This window comes from Rhinoraja longicauda, chromosome 5 (genome assembly GCF_053455715.1).
Source record: "Rhinoraja longicauda isolate Sanriku21f chromosome 5, sRhiLon1.1, whole genome shotgun sequence".
In the NCBI taxonomy this organism is placed as follows: domain Eukaryota; kingdom Metazoa; phylum Chordata; class Chondrichthyes; order Rajiformes; family Arhynchobatidae; genus Rhinoraja; species Rhinoraja longicauda.
Window position 1 is genome coordinate 24,955,164 of NC_135957.1, and position 24,502 is coordinate 24,979,665.

General features: G+C 39.0%; 1 protein-coding gene and 1 long non-coding RNA gene across 3 annotated transcripts; one reads left to right on the top strand and one right to left on the bottom strand.

Annotated features, from left to right (window-relative positions):
• Positions 1-522: 522 nt before the first annotated feature.
• Positions 523-16,842, bottom strand: LOC144593905 (uncharacterized). Of its 2 annotated transcripts, none has more exons than XR_013547299.1 (3): positions 16,657-16,842; positions 4,372-4,467; positions 523-3,321 (listed from the first exon to the last, which is right to left on the bottom strand). It is a non-coding gene; the product is annotated as an uncharacterized LOC144593905 (long non-coding RNA). The 2 variants fall into 2 exon arrangements; XR_013547300.1 differs by having other exon boundaries at positions 523-3,325.
• Positions 16,843-16,878: 36 nt separating this feature from the next.
• Positions 16,879-24,425, top strand: ntpcr (nucleoside-triphosphatase, cancer-related). The gene is made up of 5 exons (XM_078399155.1): positions 16,879-16,999; positions 20,384-20,546; positions 20,648-20,753; positions 21,004-21,213; positions 21,431-24,425. The coding sequence occupies exons 1-5, from the start codon at positions 16,966-16,968 to the stop codon at positions 21,509-21,511; spliced, it is 594 nt and encodes a 197-aa protein (XP_078255281.1). The 5' UTR covers positions 16,879-16,965; the 3' UTR covers positions 21,512-24,425.
• Positions 24,426-24,502: the final 77 nt, after the last annotated feature.

Consider the following 24,502-nt stretch of genomic DNA (forward strand, 5'->3'; position numbering starts at 1 on the left):
TCATTAACAATAGAGTCCAATTTTTTAAAAAAGTTTTTTGTCAGATATATCGGAATTGTCTGAAAAAGGTATAATATTTGCGGTAAAAAAATCATTTTTATGGCATTAATTTTCCCAACCATTGAGATAGGGAGTGTTTTCCAATATTGAATATTCTTATGTAATTTGTCCAGTAATGGGTGGAAATTTGCTTTGAATAATGATGTGTATATCTTAGTTACATAGATACCTAGATATTTAAATTTTTCATTTACTATTTTAAATGGAAATTGTTGTATTATCTGTTTATTATGTTCTCTTATTGGCATAATTTCACTTTTTTCCCAATTTATTCTGTATCCTGAAAATGAACCAAATTGGGTTATTAGCTTTAATAAGTTTGGGATAGTAGATTTGACACAATTAAATTAAACACAAAAGAGGAGATAATAAAATAAAGAAGTCAACAAAAGATACTGAATTCATTTTTTATACTCAACAGTTAGACAAACAAGACTATGTTTTTAATTTGCTTGCATCACACTGAAGATGAGGAAGGCAGAGCTCCAAGATACATTAACACTACGAGTCTCACACTACCAAAACATTACTTGTTACAAGTATCAACACACCTATTCAATTGCTTTAAAAGTCACAAACCTATGATTCAGTGCAACTGCATAAGTGAGTGCAGTTAGCATGGACTCAAATAGAAACTTCCTTTCTTCCATGACCCATGGCACATAGAGTTTACTAATTTAACGTATAGTCATGCCTCGAATATGTGGCATGTTCAAAACAGATACTTTCCACTAAGCCACAATCTGTCATTCCTTGTATCTACTTTCCACTACATTTGGTTCACAATCCTGTTTTGTAGCTTTGGGATGTTTTTCATGTTGTATGTGGTCATCTTTTGTGCAGGAATTTAAAGAAATACTGAAGAAATAATGCATTATAACATTATTTCAATTAATCTATTGTAAATAAATTTAATATAAATCATCAGGATTTTTAATACCTGGAAAATCATTCATCCCACCTCTGAATAAGACTAAAAGGCCAGTCCCACTTAGGCGATTTTTTAGGTGACTGCCAGCGACTGTCAAAGCCGTAGCAGACCGCTGAAATTTACTTTTACCCGATGACAATGACCACGACAATGCCGAGTCAGGTTGAGATTACACCGTCTTCAGAAACATCGCAAAATTCCCACATTGTCAATGCTTCTCCGGCGTCCTAATTTTCGCTGAAATCACTGACAAGTCGGTAAGTACTTTATAGTTTTGAACTATAACATCTTGCCTGGGTTACTTGAAAACCAAGCTTCACAGTAACAAGGCATAAACTGGATTGACTTCCAGTTTACTAATGGCAGTATTAAGAAATTTAATTTTAAAAGTCGTTAAATGGATTTTTGTGAAAAACGTGTGGGCATTCGTTGAAAATGTACAGGAGATGCATATCTGGTTTCTGGGTTGCATATCTGGGTTGGGAGCCTACTTTAAATGTGATCGTGATGGCCATAAACATCGCAAAAATTCCCACGCTTACCTGACCGTCAAACCGTCGCCTCCAATCTACCTGCCACATGTCCTGACGGTAAATAAATTGGTTAAAGGTAAGTATTTTATGGTATCTTGAAATGACTTTACTTATTTTAATATTATGTGCTTCTAAATGCATCTAAGAGAAACTAGCAAACCTGGGGACAGCATGCGACAGCGCCCACAATAAGCAACGATACCTGGCGACAAACCAGCTGTAGCCGAGAAATTTCACTTCGGTTGATTTCTCAGCGACGCGCTGAGATCCACTACAATCCTCACGATCATGCCCGCGACATGCCCGCGAACTGTCTGCGACGGCCTAGTCGCCGGCAGTCGCCTTAAACTCGCCTAAGTGGGACAGGCCCTTAATACTTCCTGTCCTCTTGCACTCTTATTGTTTCATTACGAAAACCTTCATGGTTGCAAAGTAAAATCATTCATTAAATTTGCTGTGCAAGAGTTCCTGAAGCCACTTGCTCAAGTGCTGAGTAGTGTGCTTTGATTGATGTTTTGATATTATTCTGAATTAACTCAATAATTACACTTATAATAACATTGTGAAAACCATCATTAAACCAATTTGGCTTTATTATCTGAAAGAATTGCAATTTCAGCATATTTCAGTGAGGAGAAAAAAACTATAAATGATAAGTTGTGCACCAGTTTAAATAGAAATATGGCAGATTTTCAGCTGGAGATTTGAGTCCCAGCTGTTAAATGAAATGCTCCATGCAAGTGAATGATTCCACTTCGATATTTTCCTTTCGGGTAGGAGAAATAGCAACAAAAAAAACCTGATGATCTCAATTTGTTCTTCAATCATAGAGTATGGGTAGTTCTCATAATGTCTGTAACATTGGCTGCCCTGTCTGCTTAGTTAGAGTCAGTGACGGGAAATTGGACTGGGACCAAGTGCCATCTTGAAGGGAAAAGTCCATGGAGGAAAGTGCAATAAAAAGTCTATTATAAATGTCAAAATGGGAGTGAGTAATTATTAGATGAAATATAAAGAAAATAATGACTTATTATCGATTGTTATCTGAGAAAGATAAATGTAAATCCAAGTGATTATAACCTATAAAAGAAAAATGTACAAAGGAATTACAGGTAGTTTTGCTGAAATGTTCTGTTTCTATGAAACCTCATGTTATAGAAAATCACTTTCGAAAAACAATTGTGTCACTGGAGTCAAGAGAGTTCTGGGCTAAACAATTTCAGATTCGCAATGACAAAGTTGCACTATTTTCAAAAATAAAGATCTTTTTAATATCTTTAAGTTTATTTTTGTTACTGCAAGCTAAAATACTAAAAGGTGTCTGTTACCTTGTTTAATCGATTATCATTGCACAAATGTCAAAATAATCAACTGCTTATTGATTTCAATGACTACTGACGTGAAACTGACAGACTGTGTTCTCAAGAGACAATGGTGTCTGATTATTATGGAGAGATTACATACAAACAGTTTATTTCCTGACTTTTATTTGCATTTTTTACATTGTGTGCTATCCGGTCAAAGCATTTTACGGCATGAGAACAATCAAGCCATACACAAGTACCACAGGTAGCGCAAGAGAAAATACCAGAGTGCAGATTATAGTGATACATTATCGTAGCATTACAGTTACAGAGAAAGTGCAAATGAGCAAACAGTACAAGGTTGGTAATGATTAGGTTGGGAGGTTTGCACTCGAGCTAATGGGAGGACTGATTTGAAGTCTGACAACGAAAGGATGCAGGGACGAAGTTATTCTTGAATCTCGTCATACCTGCTTCCAAGCTTTTGTATCTTCTACCTGACAGAAGAGGGGAGAAGAGGAAATGACAGGGGTGAAAATGGTCCTTGATTATGTTGGCTGCTTTCCCAAGGTGGCATGAAACATCGACAGAGACAATGGGGAGAGGCTGATTTGTGTTATAGACTGGGATACATCTAAAACTCTGCAATTTTTTGTAGTCTTGGGAAGAGGTGTTGCCAAACCAAGCTGTAATGCATCCTGACAAAATGCGTTCAGCAGTGCATCTGTAAAAGTTGCCAAGACTCGTTAGAAATATTCTGAACTTCCTTAGTCTTCCGAGGAACTAGAGGCATTGGAGTGCTTTCTTGGCTAAAGTTTCAATGTGGTTGGTCCAAGACAAATTCTTTGTGTTATTTACACTCAGGAACTTGACGCTCTCAACCATCTCTCCTTCAGCACCATTGATGTTGACTTCGGTGTGCACATCACCTCGTTCCTGAAGTGAATAACCAGCTCCCTTTTCCCAATCACTGGAACCTTATTAAATTCAGCCCAAATACCTTGGCTCCCGATAATTTATTTAATTTGATGCAATGCAGCAACATATGAGAACTCCAGTGATTTAAGGGAAACACATATTTCTCCAAACATCAGGATTTCAATAATGCCTTCACTATTGTTCAGAAAGTTGACCAATTCCAGAGCATACACTTAAAATTCACCAATCAAAGTTCAAACGAAATAAAGTTTAAAAGAAAACCGAATAAAAAGAAACACCAGACAGACATATCATGGACCCTTGAAATGATCTTCTACATTGCTCAATGGTGAATCTAAATCATGTCAGCACAAACCACGAAGGATGTAGATACTGAATGAACAGAGTCTTTTACCCAGGGTAGGGCAATCAAGAAGCAGAGGACATAGGTTTAAGGTGAGAAGGACAAGATTTAATAGGAACCTGAGGGGCAACTTTGTCACTCAGAGGTTTGCGGATATATGGAACAAGCTGCCAGAGCAGGTCGTTGAGGCGGGTACTATAACACCATTTAAAAGACACTTCCATAGCTACACAGATAGGAAAAGTTTTGAGGTATACGTACCAAATGTAGGCAAATGAGCCTAGCTTAGATGGAACATCTTGGTTGGCATGGATGAGTTGGGCCAAAGGGCCTGTTTCCATGCTGTCTGATTCTAAACTGAAAATAAAATTCTCTTGTGAGTGACTGGTTTTTCACAACAATTCAGTGTCCAATCAACAAAGATCAAGGAGGTAATACAGCATGCATTCCCATGATGCCATTGTCACTCAACCCTTTAAATGTAAGTCATAGCTGCTGTTTGACATCTATATCAACATTAGAAGAGAAGAATATCCTTTGAATGACCCAAAGTGCTTTGCATCCAGCTCTTCTAATTGTACCCACTTTTACAGAAGTGCCACAGCCAAATTGGAAACAATAAGTTCTACAGGCACGACTGCATTAATAAAATAATCTGTCATGGAACATATAACAGTAAAGCACAGAAACAGTGCCATGTCCTTTCAGAACATGATGCCAACTTAAACCAATCACCTCTGTCTGCACGTGATCCATATCCCTCCATTCCCTGCATATCCATATGCCAATCAAAGACTCTTAAATGCTGCTATTGTATCTGCCTCCAGCACCTCCTCTGGCAGCGCCTGTCAGGTACTCATCACTCTCTTCTATAGTGATGCTGGTTGTGGAATAAGTATTGAACAGGATGCCAGGGACAATGACCCTGTAGTTCATTGTGATCTTTTACATCTACCCATGAAGCCAAATGAGGCTTGAGATTAAGCTCTCATCTGAAAGACTACGCATTACAATGCCCAGCATTCTATCAGTGTCTAGTTTTATTGATTGGTAATTATTAAAAATGTAAAATTGCAAAATAATTGTCTTCATTTTTGCTATGAACACAGAGGGAAGATCAAAGGAATATAACGAGTCATTGTTGGGAGTTTAAGAGGAAAGTTAAAGTTCATAAGTTATTGGAGCAGAATTAGGTCATTCGGCCCATCAAATTTACTCCACCATTCAATCATGTCTGATCTATCTTTCCCTCTCAACCTCATTCTACTTTCTTCTCCCCATAACGCTTGCCACCTCTACTAATTGAAAGTGCAGGAAGTCAGATTCTACTATTAGAAACAGTGAAAAATAAAAACATCAATGCCAGCCATAAATGAGAAGATTACAGAGATTCTGTATGTCAGAGGGGATTCTCTTGAACTTCTACAGGTGTACAGTAGAGAGCACATTGACTGGTTGCATCATGGCCTGGTTCAGCAACTTGAATGCCCGGGAGCAGAAAAGACATTCAAAAAGTTATGAACCCTGCCCAGTTCATCATCGGCTCTGACCTCCCCACCATCGAAGGGATTTGTCGAAATCGCTGCCTCAAAAAGGCAGACAGCATCATCAGAGACCCACACTATCCTGGCCACATACTTATTTCACTCCTGCCATCGGGAAGTAGGTACAGGAGACAGAAAACTCCAACGTCCAGGTTCAGGAACAGCTTCTTCCCTACAGCCATCAGGCTATTAAATACTACAACCTCAAATAAGCTCTTAACTTCAATAGACTACTATTATTATTGTACTACTATTTAGAGATACAGCGCGGAAACAGGCCCTTCGGCCTACCGAGTCCACGCCGCCCAGCGATCCCCGCACATTAACACTATCCTACACACACTAGGGACAATTTTTACATTTACCCAGTCAATCTACATACCTGTACGTCTTTGGAGTACACATTGTTTGTGTTTTGAGTATGTGTGTGTATATATATATATTGTGATGTCTTGAGAGGTCGGGAGCTTTTCTCTTGAAGGTTGGGAGGTGTGGGTGCCGGAAATGAAGACAGAAAAGTTCTTGTTTTCAAACTTAAATTCCATATATTTAGTCTTTTCCAAAAACAGGTAAACTTAATTGTTTGCAGACAGGTACACAAAACCAAAACAGGTAGTTAAATCAAAACTGTAGCTTGCTGCCGTCTTACAAAATATAACTCAAACACTACTCCTCTCCCTGTCTGCTCCAGTCGTTGTCTCTCTTTTTTAAATACACTGCTTCCCTTCCCTTTTAGCTCTCTCACTGAGGCAATCAGCTCATCTGGTTCAGCTGAGCAGCAATCAGTGTCAGCAGCAATTAGTGTCAGCAGCAATTAGTGTCAGCAGCAATCAGTTTCAGCAGCAATCAGTGTCAGCAGCAATCAGTGTCAGCAGCAATCAGTGTCAGCAGCAATCAGTGTCAGCAGCAATCAGTGTCAGCAGCAATCAGTGTCAGCAGGTCAGGCAGTGTTTGTAGTCCTTGTTGCATCCACCGGGAGGAAATGTATCTCCCCTCTATGACTCTACCTCTCATGATATCACAATATATATATATATGTGTGTGTGTGTGTGTGTGTGTGTACTTGTGGGTATGTAGGGTATGTGTATATTTGCACACTGAACTTTTTTTTCTCTCTCATTTATCATATTGTTTACAGTGTACTATGTTTACATATTCTGTTCTGCTGCAGCAAGATTTTCATTGTTCTATCTGGGACACATGATAATAAAACACTCGACTCTTGACATTCAGGTCAGTGGGCTGATCCCTGCCACCTTCTCAAATAATTAGGGATGATTCAGTCAGCAGCATTCATAAATACATTTTTTTAAATGCGATTTCTAATACATTTCCCATCTTATCTTTCCTCGGTAACTAATCATTTTAATGGTGAATAACAGAACTGTGCTTCACTGAGTCACTGTCTAGTGTATCCCCACAGGAATTTTCGTAATCTGCTAGAAGACAGTTGCTAATGTGCCATGACAATATCAAAATCCCCTTGAAGAATGGTATTCAGATACGATGGCAACTTCCTGAGTTGTGTGCCAGAAGTCAGAACTTCTGCTCAGCAGAAAAATTATGGACGTTTTCTACATGTGATTCTAGCATGTGAACCTCTGTCTCACCTGGAAGGACTGCTGAGTGCCTATCTGAAAGGACCTCCCCTCCTCCAAACCATTCCCCTGGTTGCTGGTTTGCAAGATGGACATGGATACATTCACACTCTCTTACACAGTCACATTCACACAGCCTTAGGCAAAGCAGTTCCTCAACCAAGCTGTGAATCATTTGGATAAGATGCTTTCTATGCCGTGCATTTGTAGAAATTGGTAGGAGTCATTGGGAACAAGCAGACATTCCTTCACCTTCTGAGGAAGGTGACGTTGGAGATTTTTCTTGGCCATAACATCAATATGGTTGGACCAGTAAAATTTGTTGGTGGTATTTACATCTCGAAATTTGAAGCTCTTGAGCATCTTCACTTTCGCACCAGTGATATAGACTGGGGTATGTACTCCACCCCACTTCCTGAAGTCAATGACCAGCTCCTTTGTTTTGCTGACATTGAGGGGAAAGTTCTTGCCTTGATACGATGCTGCTAAGCAATCGATTTATTTCTGTACTCCTTATCTTTATTATTTGGGATTTGACCTATTGCTGTGATGTCATCTACAAACTTGTAAATGGAGTTAGGGCAGAATTTGGCCGCACCACGTAAGAGTATATTAAGAGGCTGATAATGTAGCCTTGTGGGGCACCGGTATTGAGAATTATATGAAGGATGTTTTGTTACCTATCCTCACTGATTGCAGTCTATGGGTCAGGAAGTCAAGAATCCAGTTGCAGAGGGAGATGCTGTGATCTAGGTCCAGGGATCCGAACATACATTTGACACTATAAAGGTCAACACCGAATCGTTTCAGATTTAGAGATCAAAGGATTTAATGACGTAACCTATAATCTATATACTAAAACTCTCGTTTGTTATCTTGTTTGTGACTGAACTTCAGCCGAAACGGTACACGATAGCGCGACAATTTTAGGCCCACCTGACTCACCATTGTCACTTTAGTGATAATGCGAGTAGTTTTATTGAAATCGGTGTTATATTTTTCCAGTTATTCACATAATAACTGGAGGGGAGGGGAGAGTGGGGGAGAAGGGAGAGGGGTGGGGGGGTTGAGGAGAGAGGGGAGGGGGGGAGAACAGGGTGCTGCACCAATGCAGGAGAGCTTTGGACCCAACGGGTCCACTTTGTCTAGTATTATATAAGATCATACTGTTGTGTTTTTATCAATCTGAATAATCATTTTCTTTCAGCCAATATAAAATTTGACTTCAAGGAGTCCTGTACCAAATTTGAACTTTGAAATTAATTTGCAGCAAATTTATCATTGATTAAGTTTCCCGCGATGCAAATTTCCATTTTGACATTTCTGTGGACAGCTATACTTTGTTCCCTGAAAAAATTATTAGTTATTGTTAGCAGTATATTGAAGTGTAGGTAAGGGGCCATCGATGGCAATCGTAGAATGAAATATCCCCCTCTATTTTTTAACTATTATTGGGCGACACGGTGGCACAGCGGTAGAGTTGCTGCCTTGCAGCGAATGCAGAGCCGGAGATCCGAGTTCGATCCCGACTACGGGCGCTCTCTGTACAGAGTTTGTACGTTCTCCCCGTGCCCTGCGTGGGTTTTCGCCGAGATCTTCGGTTTCCTCCCGCACTCCAAAGACGTACAGGTTAATTGGCTTGGTAAATGTAAAAATCATCCCTAGTGGGTATAGGATAGTGTTAATGTGCAGGGATCGCTGGTCGGCGCTGTCCTGGTGGGCCGATAGGGCCTGTTTCCCCGCTCTATCTCTAAACTAAACTAAACTAAAAAATCTGCCTGTTCCCTCTTCAGAAATGTTAGCTGGCTTATTCCCTGTGGATACAACTGTGAATTGAGAAATTGTATGAAGCAACATGCCTCTGAGGGTGTGTGTGTGTGTGCTTTCTCTATGTCACTGAAGGCAGTCTGAAATAGAGTGCATAAAGTAGTTAAAACAGTCCATTATCTCTTCCTCTGAATGCAGTTTTGATAACTAGCAAATTGCAAGGCCTCTATTTGGACTTGATAGTATTATTGTGTTAACATATGAAGGGAACCATTTCAATTTAAATCTGAATAACCTAAGGGATTAAAATGGTTATATGGAAATATTAGCAGTTAAGCCTTTTAAAATATTTACAAACCTATTAAGTTTTAATTTTGGTTTGACCTTCTGGAATCTGGAAAGGACACCATTAGAATTATTTTTAATTGAAAAGGTCTACATCGCATTGTCCAGCCTCCGGAATAAATAATTCTAGAATGGTTAGCCCACCTAGTATTTATTAAAATCAATACAAGAAGAAGAGTTTAATATCAGAACTCAGTAGGTTTGATGAAATGCCTCAACCATAAGGTGACTCATTGATTGCACACTTGAGGTGTGTAATCAATCAGTGCAACAATGGCAGCTCCTTCAGGGCAGAATTTATTGAAGCCATTTTGCAGCCAGATCCTGCTACCAGTACAAAACATTTGAATCTGACCTGTTTAAGGCGTCACTTCAAGCTATATTTTTGAGGCCTTCAGCATTCTGCAAAGATCATTTCAGCTAACACCAGAATTGAATTAACTTTAATATCGCAATTGTTCCCCAACAACTTGAGGAAACCTATTTTGCTCTCTTTGAAAAATATTTCTACATCTCCAAATTCTGTAACTTTAAAGATTCAATGAACTAGTAAAGAATGCATAAAGTGTTTGGACTATGAAGAACAAATAAAGTTAATCTCTGGTAAGTAAATTTGGGGATTACTAAGAAAAAAACAAAAAGAAAATTGATCCAAAACATAAATGGATTTATGGCTTGGTAAAGAAGATAACGAGTGCAGGATAACAAGCAGAATCTAGTAAGTAACCATGCAGTAGGAATAACTGCAGTGCAGCTAAACAAAGAACAAGTTTGAGGTTGAATATTGGAGGATATAATGCATTTGGAAATGTTAGGGAAGGTAGGGGGATGATAGTTGACTGTACTAATGGGAAAGAATAGAATATTAATTGAAAAAATCACAAACATTTAAACAAAGGAATGTGTTTATAAGGCAATGTTTAATTTTAATGCACAAGAACACATGTTTTAGTGAGCAATTGGGTTTAAAATCAGAGAAATTGACAGCACATTCAGAAACACCCCACCAACTTTAATATTTAACTGCAGGATATTAGACCACGTGCATGAAACCCCATTGGGACAGAGGGGTTGTCAATTTCAATGTGTTAGTTGCTAAATTATAGGCTATTAACTTGCCTTTTTTCAATGTCATTTGGGTCCATAAGTTTCCTGGAAAGCATGAGACAGAAAGGCAATTGCAAAGCTCAATGTCTGGCTGTAAAATCTGCCTATATTGACAGTTCAGAGCTGCCTGCATCTGTGAAAGGGTTTGTTCATAGTATTTGTGATGAGTGATTCATTTTTTCAGCTTTGAAGATTTATATGCATTATTCACAAAGCAGGTGGTGAGTATATAGAATGAACTGCCAAAGGAAGTAGTTGAGACATGTACATTCACAACATTTGAAAAGACATTTGGACAGGTACATGGATAGAAAAGGTTTAGAGGAATATGGGCTAAATGCTGGCAAGTAGGACTAGTTTAAATGGGACATCTTGGTCAGCTTGGACAAGTTGGGCTGAATGACTTGCATCACTCTTTCTGCACTTTGGGATTCTAATAATAATAATAATAATATTCATTTATTGTCATTGCAACGAGTACAACGAAATTAAAAAATAGCCAATCCTGACGGTGCGTACAAACATATATGCAATAAATGCAAAAACAAATAAATACAATTATATTAAGTACAAAGATTTTTTAACAGTGTTGCCTAGTGCAGAAGGTAGTGTTGAGTTCTCGTATGGCCCTGGGGTAAAAACTGTTCTTAAGTCTGTTTGTTCGGGATTTGATCGACCTGAAACGTCGACCAGAGGGCAGATGAACAAACAGACGGTGGCCGGGGTGGGATGGATCTTTTATTATTTTGCCTGCTCTACTGAGGCAGCGTAGGCTGAACAGGTCTCCAGGGAGGGCAGTGAGCAGCCGATGATCTTCTGGGCCGTTGTGATGACCCTCTGAAGGGCCTTCCTGTCCTTTTCTGAGCAGCTGGCATACCATGTGGTTATACAGTATGCCAGCACACTCTCGATGGAGCAGCGATAGAAGGACATCATGAGCTTCTCCTGCAGGTTGGTTTTCCTGAGGATCCTCAGGAAGTGGAGTCTCTGCTGTGCCTTCTTTACTGTGGTGATGGTGTTGGTAGACCAGGTAAGATCCTCTGCGATGTGCGTACCCAGGAACCTGAAAGCGGGTACCCTTTCCACACAGACCCCATTGATGTAGAGTGGGTCGTATTCTACACTGGTTTTCCTGAAGTCAATTATAAGTTCCTTTGTTATGTTGTGCAATTTAGAATCTGGGATCAAAACTACATCTGCTCAGACAACTTGAACATTTGTATCCTACAGGAACTTTCTGTCAAGTGGGACCTGGAACTCATGCTTTATCAGTGGCTGTCAAAGTCACCACTGCTATAGACTAATTTGCCTTAGGATAACTCCAAGGATATTTGCATGAAATAATATTTATGTGGCTCAGCAGAAAATCCAGAAACAATGATCTAACAACCATCTATAACCAAGCACATATCCTTTTACAGCCACAAGCCTTTACTTTTCCTCTTCATATCAATTGTATCATATCATATCAGAGGCAGGTTGCTCAAAGCCTTGTTTTGACTACTGAGAAATACTATATGAGCTTCATCGACAATGCCCCTACACTTTCCCTATTTGGGTCAGACAGAACAAACCGTCGGAAGCAGTCCAACAGATGAGAAACAAAAGTGTCACTGGACAGAGTCGAGGGAGGAGGTATAGGGACAGGTGTTGCATTTTCTGCGGTTGCTGGGGAAGGTACTGGGGGGGGGGGAGGGCAAAAGCAAGGGTTACTTGAAGTTAGAGAAGTCAACATTCACACCGCTGGGATGTCAGCTGCCCAAGCAAAATATGAGGTGCCGTTCCTCCAATTTGTGCTGGGCTTCACTCCGACAGTGGAGGAGGCACAGGCCAGAAAGGTCAGTATGGGAATGGGAGGGGGAGTTAAAGTGTTTAGCAACCGGGAGGTCAGATAGGTTTAGGGAGACTGAGCGGAGGTTTTCAATGAAACAATTGCTGAGCCTGCGCTTGGTCTCACCATGGATGAATAATAAAATAATGATTAAAAAACAAGGTATATATGTGAAGATGACCAAAGAGTCTATGAAGAGCATAAGCAAAGTATAAAAAATTGTAAATGTTAAAGATAAGTTAAATTTGAAAGGAATATAAATTGAAATAACAATGACAAACGGCAAAAACAAAAAAATCATGACATGCATAGGACCACAAGCTAAACTCACAGCTAATGGGATAAAAATGGCAAAAATACTGAAAAATAATTTCAGCTTGGTATTTGCAAGGACATCTAACATGTGACATGATAAGAGCTCAAATATATATAAAGCGTTTCAAATAGAAAGGGCTATAAATAATTCACAAACTTAAAACTGAGATGATAAAAGCCCTGATCTCGATGGAAGTAAACCCACAAATATTAGAGTTTGGGGAGAGATGACATTTATATAATATTTTATTTGAAAAGCAAAAAGTGCCAGAGGACTAGAGAATAATGTTAATCAGAGATTAATTAAATGGAGACAGAAAAGTTCAGGGAACTGCAGACCCGCTAGCTTAACAGTGATGATAAGAAAACTAATGGATTCCTTATTCAAAGATGTAATTGAAACAAAAATATCACAAAGTGTAGCCAGCATATATTTCAAAAAGGAAGGTTATGATTAAATTCTGTGAAGTATTGAATTCTGTGAAGATATAATAGAAAAATGTGGACAAGAATAATGTGTTATATTTAATATATTTGGATTTTCAAAAAGTTTTCAATGACAGACCTCAGATAATTCAGGATAAACCTCCTAGGATACTAAATAGTAGTAAGAATGTAAAACATTCTCTACCACAAAGAATAGTTGAAACAGATAGTTCAGACACATTTAGCAGAACCTAGATAAGTATGCAGAACAATTTAAGGTCATATTGATGAGGACACTCATGTGGTCAAAAGTTCTGGCATTGACTAATTGGGCCAAATATTCCACAGTGCAAAAATAAAGTGAACACAGTGAATTAAGTGCACAGCACAAATAAATTACGATAAAATTGGGGAAATTATAAGAGCTGAAGGAAATAGCTGTTGAAAAATTGTAGAAATCTGTTTTAACTTTTGAGGGGTTGTGCTGTAATCTACATTCTTTATACTAAAAAGTGAAAGGTGGGAGAACATCTTGAAATATTAGTTACTGAATAGAATTTGTTCGAGCATTCAGTGTTCTCTGTGAAAATGGGAATTCTGGGAAAAAAGGAAACAGTGGAAAAGTATCCACAGCAACTAGTTCAAGGTCAGAGACAAAACAAAATAAAAGATAAATCTTAAAATTCAGGATTAACTCCAGATTAGTTTTTTTCACGTGTGCCTCTTTCTCTCAATTTAGAGAACACCTAGAGCATATCCATTCATTATATATCATGTAATCACCGAGTGGTTAGAGCTTGAAAGAAGGCCATTGGACCATCAAACCTATACCAGGTCCATGCAAGAGAAACTCAGTTGACCATATTTTCCTGAGTTTGAAGAAGGGTCCCCTGAAACATCGCCAGTCCAGTCCCTCTACATATGCTACATGAGCCACTGAATTTTCAGTGCTTTGTGTTTTCATTTGTTTTAACCTTGTGTATACAATGTGATGTGAGATATATTCAGATACATCAGGTTTACGATATCACACTGATTTTGCTTGCTACACGGGACTATATAAAAGTAATAACAAGGACATAAAAAGTTTGCTGTAATCATTCTGTAATATTTCAGAATCCTAGTTATTGAGGCTTTTATCCCTCTGCTGTACTGGCTTGAAGTCTTCATGTCAGATGGCAAGAGAGAAATTAGGCAAGAGAGAAAAACTGGGACAAACTAGTTTTAAATTATACAAGGAATATAAACTACAGGCATGAATAAGTACATCTTCAAGATTCTGAAACAACATCCTGACCACAGGAATTACGCATGATCTGCGTAAATGGGAGTGTGGAGAGAAGGCACAAAATTAGCTGAAAGTGCACACTGTAATTGTGGAAAGAAGACATAAGAAACTGCAGTAGTTGGAATCGAGAGCAAAAATGACTGCTCGTAGAAGTTAGTGGGTCAGCAGTATCTTTGGAGGGAAATGGACAGACATTTCTGGTTGGGACCCTTCTTCGGGTTGAGTAGTGGTGGGGTAGAGGAGGTAGACCGAGGTAAGTAGGTGGGGCAAAAGTTAGAACGTGATAGATTAATGTTGGGGAAGGGATTGATTAGCAGCTGAGTCATATGGAAGAGGGAAGGGTGGAGAAGTAACTATAGCAGGAACTGATATGGGGGAGAAAAAAAGGGTGGAACCCGATAAGAAAGGAAGTCGGGGAGTGAAATGTAAAACCAGGGAAAGGATGGACAATGTGGGCTGAGGCCTGTTTCCCATTTGAGCATTGTATCTTTGTTTATGTGACGGTATGGCTGGCTCCTTAGCCAGTCCCTCAGAATTTAGGATAATTAACTGCCATTCCAGTTTTGTGAGTTCTGAAGCGACTGATTAGACCAATGTAGGAGCAGCAGACTCGTCTTCAAATGGGTTAAAGTCTAACTTTATGAGCAGATGGGTAGTTTCTGAGGATATGTGCCTGCTTTCTGACTCCTAGACTCTGTGTGCTCTCAATGCATGAATTGAAGATTCTAATACAATCTTGAATGCTCCTTCTTCACATTGAGTGTCATGAGCCAAAGGGAATGTGACTAAGACTGTAAGCCTTGTCTTATAAGGAGAGGCTGAGTATGCTGCAAACTCTTTTGCCTGGAGCATAGGGTGCAGTGGGAGGTACCTTGTCTCATTGCCTTCCTATTGCATCCATAGATTGCAAGAGGATCACCCTGCCAGAGGTTCCCAAGGTCTACGTACCATTTGTGGTAGAAGGTCTTTCATTCAATACCCCGTTCAAGCTGTTGCACACAATCTTCCATCTAATTTGACTTTGGAAATAACTTCCACGCCATTTAGGCAAAAACAGTTTGGAGTTATTTATGAACTGTTTCCAACTGGGAAATGGGAGCAACATGCCCTATTCCGACCCCATTAACTTTGACGCCATTGTACCATTCAATAAAATGTATATGTACACATTTTCCACCAGGTATTTGCGACTTGCCGAAGACCAGCAAAATGCCGGGAACACCAAGCAATTCAGGTAGCCAAAAACAGAAATAGTCAAGGGCACCACGGTGGCGCAGCGGTAGAGTTACTGCTTTGCAGCTCCAGAGATCCTGACTACAGGTGCTGTCTGTACAGAGTTAGTACGTTCTCCTGTGACCACGTGGGTTTTCTCTGGGTGCTCTGGTTTCCTCCCTCACTCCAAAGTACAGATTTGTGGGTTAATTTGCTTCTGTAAATTGTGCCTAATGTGTAGGACAGTGTTACTGTATGGGGCGATCGCTGGTCTATGCCGACTTGGTGGGCCGAAGGGCCTGTTTCTGCACTGCATTTCTGAACTAAACTAAATGATGCAGGCCAATGCCTATCATGTGAGGACGAGGATTGAATGGAAAGATGAAGGCAAGCTTTCAATGTAGAGTAGTCCGAGGCTGGACTTTGGCATCACCCAATTTGTGAGATTGTAGGCAAGGACCAGAGGAGAGATGAGGAGGAATTTCATTAGTCAAACGGTGGTGAATCTATGGAATTCATTGCCAGAGAAGGCCGTGGAGGCCAAGTCAATGGATATTTTTAAGGCAGAGATAGATTCTTAATTAGTACAAGTGTCGAGGGGGGGGGGGGGGGGGCAGGAGAATGGGGTTAAGAGGGAAAGATAGATCAGCCATGATTGAATGGCAGAATAGACTTGATGGGCCAAATGGCCTAATTCTGCTCCGATCACATGAACATATGAAGACGGCAGCCACAGCAGTGCACGAGGATGCAAACTACCTAACTTCCCGGTTGCTAAACACTGTTACTCCCCCTTCCACTCCCATACTGACCTTTCTGTCCTGGTCCTCCTTCATTATCAGAGTGAGGCCCATCACAAACTGGAGGAACAGCACCTCATATTTTGCTTGGGTAGCTTACAACCCAGCGGCATGAATATTGACTTCTCTAACTTCAAGTAACCTTTGCTTTCTCTCTCTCATCCCTCCCCCATCCTAGTTCTCTGACCAGTCTGACTGTCCCCTGATTAAACTTTATCTCTGTATGCTTCGTTCTCACCTTCTAACCAACAATGATCTATTCTGCATTTTCCTTGAGCTGCATCTCCTTTGATGTCTCGTTTTCACACCTTACCCTTCCATGTGTCTGTGTCTCCCTCTCCCCTGACTCTCAGTCTGAAGAAGGGTCTCGACTCGAAACGTGTCACCCGTTCCTTCTCTCCAGAGAAGCTGCCTGTCCCGCTGAGTTACTCCTGCACTTTGTGCCTTTCTCCAGAGTAAACCAGCATCTGCAGTTCCAGCCAAACCGCCAGAGAGCCGGCTCACCTCGAGGACAGATGACGTCACGCTGCGGGGAGGGGGCGGATCCGGAGTCAGGTGACACGATGGCAGCGGTTGACGTTGCGCAGTCGCAGTGGGCTGCAGTGGTCGGCGAGGGGCTGCGATGCGGCGACACATTTTTCTAACGGGCCCGCCAGGTACAGTTGGCGTTGGTGTGCGGACCGACGCGAGAGTTACTCGAGCAGCAAGCTCAACCCAACCCAACCCAACCCAACCCAACCAGAGGGTTGAAACCAGCATCTGCAGTTCCCTCTTCCACCTGTTCAACCCTCTCTCGCTACTGATTATCGGGTTTTCTTGTGTTCTCGTTTGCCTGCTGCCCCTTCCTCTAATTTCAGGACATCATAGTGAAATGAGGAAAAACTGTTTCACCCAGAGAGTTGTCAATGTGTGGAATTCTCTGCCGCAGAAGGCAGTGGATGTTTTCAAGTTAGATTGAGCTCTTAGGGCTAAAGGAATCAAGGGATACGGAGAGAAAGCAGGAACGGGGCATATTGAATGGCGGCTCGGAGGGCCGAATGGCCTACTCTTGCACCTATTTCTCTATGTTTCTAGTCTATTTGAACTTTGGTGCAGTAACATTTATGGTCCTGGTCAGATTTGCAACCACAGCCTTCAAACTCCAGCTCAGCCAATATTTTATATATACTGATGCGATACTGTTTGCAGGAAACCTCCTGTGCGTATGCTTCAATAGGGTTGGAAGAAACTGAGATAAACCTTGCATAACGTTGTTATTATAATCCCGGGGCAGGGGCAGTTCTTCATTTATGTTACATTTAATCTTAAACAGTAATTTCACTTTGCAAAGAAAGACGATTTAGTGTTTTATCAGGGAGGGTGGATTAGGATGAATTAATTTTGTTCTCTATATTTTCACCCCTAAACCCACCTTTTCTGAATTGGCCACCAGTTTCTTAAGGTTTTTTTAGATATGGATGATAAATGTAGGCATACTTTCAGAACATTACAATTTTGTAGCTGTTTCCATAACATCTGAAAATATTTTCCAGCATTAGGCAAATTTGAAGTCGTCACTATTCTAGAAAGTATGGCAGCCACTATACATACAGCAAACCACATTGTGATACTGACCACTATGATTTATTTCAGTAGTTTTCTTTGAGAGAGAAATATTGTCCAATGATTCCCTTCCCCATCAAAATGACGAGGTATTTTTCTTATAAAACAATAACTGCAGATGCTGGTACAAATTGAAGGTATTTATTCACAAAATGTTGGAGTAGCTCAGCAGGTCAGGCAGCATCTCAGGAGAGAAGGAATGGGTGATGTTTCATGTCGAGACCCTTCTTCAGACTGATGTCAGGGGGGCGGGACAAAGGAAGGATATAGGTGGAGACAGGAAGATAGAGGGAGATCTGGGAAGGGGGAGGGGAAGAGAAGGACAGAGGAACTATCTAAAGTGGGAAGTCGATGTTCATACCACTGGGCTGCAAGCTGCCCAGGCGAAATATGAGGTGCTGTTCCTCCAATTGCCGGTGGGCCTCACTGTGGCACTGGAGGAGCCCCATGACAGAAAGGTCAGACTGGAAATGGGAGGGGGAGTTGAAGTGCTCAGCCACCGGGAGACCAATTTGGCCAACGCGGACCGAGCGCAGGTGTTGAGCGAAGCAATAGCCGAGCCTGTGCTTGATTTCGCCGATGTAAATAAGTTGACATCTGGAGCAGCGGATGCTGCTTGGGTCACCTGAGTCTCCACAGCCACACACTCAGTCTAAAGAAAGGCCATGACCTGGAGCATCACCTATTCACGTTCTCCAGAAATAGTGCATGATCTGCTGAGTTACTCCAGCACTTTGGGTCTTTTTTGTGGGTCTGTTAAAAGAGGAATGCAAAAGTTAGCGAGATGTGTTTATATCATGAGTTATGCATTATTATCAGGAGATGGAACTGGGAACATGTAATAATACTTTAAAAATATATAATAATATTAATATATTTGTTAAAAGCCAAAACCAAATGTAAAATTCAAGTGCATGGTTGAAGGGGATGTTTGGACTGGTAATATAAAGTCCAGATGTCAAAGACATGCATTTTACTGTTATTTAATATTTCTATTTTAAATGCCTTTATCCATCTTCGTTATGGATGTTCATTATGTCACATGTCAGTTCCATTGTTCGAGTGAAAGTACCTACAGATAATAATAGCAAGATGAAAATGAAGTTACATGCAGATAACAATGTGAAATAGTCATTAGGAGTCAGGAACTCCCTATTTCTGTAGCTCATGTAACTTTAAAACTTCAAATTTGTGCCCTTGTATCGCTGATTACTTAAATATTTGTGGTTGTCCCTTTGGCTACCTAAACCCAAAGCTCCAAAATATTCCCCCTCAAATCATCTTGCTTCCTTTTTGACCAATCATTTAAACTATTTTGACCAATCATTTGGTCACCTGTCTCAAAAAGGAAGATAAGCTTAATGTGGTATACCATAAATGTTGATAATACTTCTGTTAAACTTGGCCAGATATTTCACTTCAGGCTCATGCCTGTGAATGTGTTTCCAAATCATTTGATATTGTTCTCCTAATTTCTGGAGTATGGCAGTGAATTGATCAAAATATTGAAAATAAACTAATTATAAATTATAATAAAATTATAATTATAATACTACTCATATAATTGCTCTGAGATTCTTCACAGGAGTGTTATCAAGGTTTTATACTGAACCATAGACAATAGACTGGTGAGCAAAAGCTTAGTTAAAAAGAGTATTAAGAGTAAACAGCCAGGGATTGAGACATGTCCTGAGTATCTTTACATCCAGCTATAAAACAATGTACAGCAAGTTTCAAAATTTCAACAAAAACTCCTGTAAAGCATATTTTGCACCTATTTAACCTGATGCTGTATTAGTACAGTTTAACCTCTGTAACTTATCTGGGAGGATGGGCCAATGAAGTGTGATTTTTAGTTTTAATCCGGGAAATGTTAGTCTCCCCATATTTTACAGGATATGGTTTTCTCTTTGAAGAGCTTCGTGATTGAAATGGTGTTAAGGTTTACATTTGATATTTAAAAATCAGCTAATTATTTTATCAATTAATTTATGATGGAGTGGATTGTAAAAAGATTGTTTTTTTTAGAAAGATTATTTTAATATTTAGCGGAAATGATCCACTCAGAATTTGTGATTTATTTTCAAAACCACTACCAGAAGTTGTTATAACTATGCCAATGTTATATTTAGTATTCTCACTGAAAAGAGCTTTTGTGTAATTAATTATTTATGTCATAAAGCCACTAAGGAAGGTACTGAGTGCTGGAGAAACCACTGTTACTGAGAAAAGAAAAGGAAAAAGAAAACTATTCAATTATAGAATCGCAATGGGTACATCATGTTTTCCCAGGACTGGTGATGTTGCCTTGGCAGAGTAAAATCTAAAGAATGGGGAACATAGTAAAAATGTAATCCACCACATTTTAACTTTATTCAACATCTAATACTATTGATGTATTCAATATAACCTGAAGATATTTTTTCATATTTCACTAGGAATTGGTAAAACAACATTAATTCACAAAATTATAGATGTATTAAAATCTTCTGGGGTCCCTATTGATGGATTTTATACTGAAGAAGTCAGGAAAAATGGAAGAAGAATTGGATTTGATGTTGTTACTGTATCTGGTAAGCGAGGAACTTTGTCAAGGACTAGGTATAAATTGTTTTCATTTTTCTAACTATTAAAGTATTATTTATGGGTAACATGTGGAGTCAGTTTTTTAAATGTGGAGTCAGTATTTTTCTGGTCCCTAGGAACGATGCAGATGCTGTGAATAGTGGAAGATGTGAATATCGAGTTGGTTCATACGTAGTGGACCTGCCGTCATTCGAATGCCTGGCTCTACCGCTTCTCACTGAAGTAGGTGGTAAATTATAGCTTTGGATCATTTGTTTCAATTTGTTTTTCATTGGTTGTAACTATATTTACAACAGTTGACAAAGAAATCTACTCTAATGTAGATTGAGATTTAAGTAGAAGTAATTAGTGACTGGGTGTGACAGTTGGAAAAAAATATTATTTAGAAATATGAACCTTGTTAGTGCCATTGGAAATCAATAGGTTAACGGGGTAGCACTCTAATTTGTTTCTTTCCCGATAATTCTTGTAGCTTAATGGCAAAGAAGACAAAGAAAAAAAGGTGTGTGTAATAGATGAGATAGGAAAAATGGAGCTCTTCAGTGAACCCTTTATCCAGGCTGTACGTCAAATCCTAGATGGAACCGATGCCACTATACTCGGAACTATTCCGATCCCTAAGGGAAAACCTTTGGGTCTTGTGGAAGATATCAGAAGCAGAAGGGATGTTAAAATCTTTAATGTAAGTACATGAGTATTGGCATTTAAAATTAGTTTTATGAAATTATGAAATAATAAATGGTAATATATTCAGAAGTATTTTCCAAACTCACCTCAATACTAGAGTAAATAATTACACGGAAATTTGATTAATAACAACTTTTCCATAGTTTCTTGAGTACTCATGTGATGGCTTGGAATATAATATGAACAGAAAAATAACAATCATTATTTTGCAGATTTCAAAGAATAATAGAGACAGTATTATTCAAGAAATTATTGCAACAGTGCAAGACTGCAGAAAGCTGAATGGGAACTGAAGTATCATCAGGAACCCGAGGTTTGGGTTGTGATAATTATGGCATGTATGTGCTTCATGAGCAGCACGAGCTTTTCATTAGACTATTCTGTTTTATCCTTTCATCGTTTTGTTTCAAAGGAACTTTCAAAAATGCTTATTGATTTAATGTACTTCAAGTTGCTCATTCTGCTTCCAGTGTACCAAGTGATAATTTGCTCATGTGTAAAAATGGTTATTTTTATTGATCCCCATCATTTAAGTTCATTTTTTAAATGGCAATTGAATCCTTCCTGAGTGTGTAGTCATTTATCTTGTTGATCATTGTGTATTTATAGCATAGGATTTCAAAGTTTGAAGACATTTGTGAGGGAGACTTATCCTTCATCATGACGTTATTTCAAATGCAGACATTTTAAATATGGGAATGTAAGAAATAGTTAATTCGTTTTTGGTCTTTTGGGTAAGGAAATTATTTTTGGCTTGATAGTAAAAAATATTTATTTATTTCCAGCTTTAAAAAGTACTAAGTGGAAGAGATTCTGCTGCTCTTGAATTATGTATTAATATTGCTCCAATCATTCAATCCGGGTATATTAATAAATTCCTGGAAATGCTTCGAGTTATTATCAAAATTTCCATGAGGCCTATCCTGACTCTGCATGTTCATTGGTGATACTCTGCTGTGGAAGCTCACAATCTTGCAACAAAGACAAGGGAGAGCAAACCAAAAATCATTGCATTCAAATCTGCAAATGTTATCTATTTGTGTGTGTTCCAGACCTTCATTATTGGTGAATTTATATTTAGTGGGAAATGTACTTCCTTTCAGACACTGATAAAATGGCTAAAACAACAAATTGTAGTAAGTATACCAGGCATTTAAACAGATTTTTTGTTATAAAGGAGGGATTAGTGATCCCTCATCTCAGCCAAATGCACATGATTTTGTTTGAATCAGTTTGCTAGTCTGTGCTATACAAGGTCAATGTACAAATTTATCCACATGCTCAGATTGGTGTGTGAATTTATACCTGACATGAAGTGAACAGTCAAAAAACACAGATTACTGGGCAAGAAATTATTAGGAATCTCAAAAAGATTCTGGGTTACTTGAATAAAAGATATTCTGCTACCCTCATTACATTGTATTCAGCAAAGTACGGCAGTACAACAGTGTAAACTCTGAATTTAGTCAAGCAGGATAGGATTTATGCTGGAGTGTGGATCAGTCGCGATAAGGAGCCACAAAGACTAGAGATGTGTCTTGAATTAGTGAGACAGTTCCATCGTCAGACCTTAGGCCTTAGATTATGAGGCTGATTAATAGATTGGTGATATTTAGTTTCAGAACTGGTAAGGATTGTTTAATAATCTGCATTCCTAAAACTGGCCTCACCTTTAACATAGTAGTGGGATAAATTAAATCATTACAGCACATGGTTGCATTTGGAAAGGTCTGGATAAGAATCTGTTTCCAATTACTGGGCCACTAAAATAAATTTTAATGCTAATCGCTTGTGTCTCAAATTTCTAAAAATTAAATGAATATTAACAGATATAAAATGATTTTGTTGAGGATAAAGTTCTGGTTATGTATTTTATACATTATTTGTGTCTACATTAAGCCTCTCAACTAAAGATGCACCTCATCTCCCCACTTTGCCACCCTGCAGCCCCTTGCACAAGAAAATAATACCTGCAAATAAATCAGAAAGAAACCCAAGATGCACAAATAAAACCCCATCAATATATTTTCAGCAGGATCTGGTTTCTCCAGATGTCATGTCTGCTTCAACTAACGACAACTGAAATGTTTTTCATCTTCTGCTCCATCTTAATGCTCCACAATTTTAATGCTGACATCTGACCAAAGATGGGGACTACTTGCAGCATGCAACATTCTCCAAACACAAGGAGTCCATTTAAAGCATGCACCACACGCAGGCATGTATGCACACTCCTATAAGGAAAATCTAGGATAATAAATTCTGAAGTCCAGAAGTGCTAAGGAAAATTATCCATTTGTTCATATATCTTTTAAATTATCAGTCAAACTGTCATGTGAACACACAGTACTTTTGCCAATAAAATCCATTCATTATTGTTTCTACCGTGGGCAATTTATTGCACTCAATTTTGAAATGATTTGAATCTGTTCACTTCAATATAACGGTATGTATATAATAAAACAGAACATTCTTCAGATAACATTACAGGACTTATTTTCTCTACAACCCAATTCACTATTTTCAGTGACAAGCTTGGTGCTGATGACTTAATCTTTTTCTCATACATCACTGTGATGCAACTTTGAAGTTTAAAAAGTCTTATTTATGTCAGACTGGCTCCGACCTAAGTGAATTCCTGCTGTTAGTTAAAACAAGGTCACTGATTGCTATGGAATGAGGGAAGTGCTGCCATTGCCTGAAGTGATTGAATGTACCCATAATACTCCATTAGTTGAAATCTGAAACCCACAGGCTGTGAAAATATATTGGTGTCATGAAATTATACCAGGAAGGCCTCCATGACTGGAGTGGTATGTGTGCTTACAATGTTGGAATAAGCAGTTTATAAATAACAGTAGTCCACAGTATGATGAATTTATGTCAGGTAAAAAAGGGAAGTCTAAATTAGTGCATAAGGTCAAAGGGGCAATTTGGTAGTTTTATTATTGTGATGGGAGTTGAGGGTGAAAATGCTTCTGTAAATTAACTAAGGGTCACTCAGTTCATTTTATACTGATGGCAGACTTGGGTCAGGATGTTTTATTTCGTGCATATTTTTATAATACATGTACAGGAATTGAATCTTCTGCCAATACTAACTACCGGCCTAATAAAATTCAAATCCACCTGTGGCATAATTCAGCATTATAATCTTTTCACCTTGATGGAGGTATAACGAAACCTCTAGGAATTGCATTAAAATTGGTTTACCTCAAGGTTACAGCAGTCATAGTAGTGCTCATAAACAAAAAAAAACATTCACCACACAAGGTAAAAATTGC

What these genes read in the sequence shown, in the direction of transcription:
- ntpcr (XM_078399155.1), top strand. Translation starts at nt 16,966, where the DNA reads ATGCGGCGACACATTTTTCTAACGGGCCCGCCAG. An exon ending in TTTTCTAACGGGCCCGCCAG is followed by an intron (nt 17,000 to 20,383) that starts GTACAGTTGGCG and finishes ATATTTCACTAG; the next exon opens with GAATTGGTAAAACAACATTA. An exon ending in GGGATGTTAAAATCTTTAAT is followed by an intron (nt 21,214 to 21,430) that starts GTAAGTACATGA and finishes ATTATTTTGCAG; the next exon opens with ATTTCAAAGAATAATAGAGA.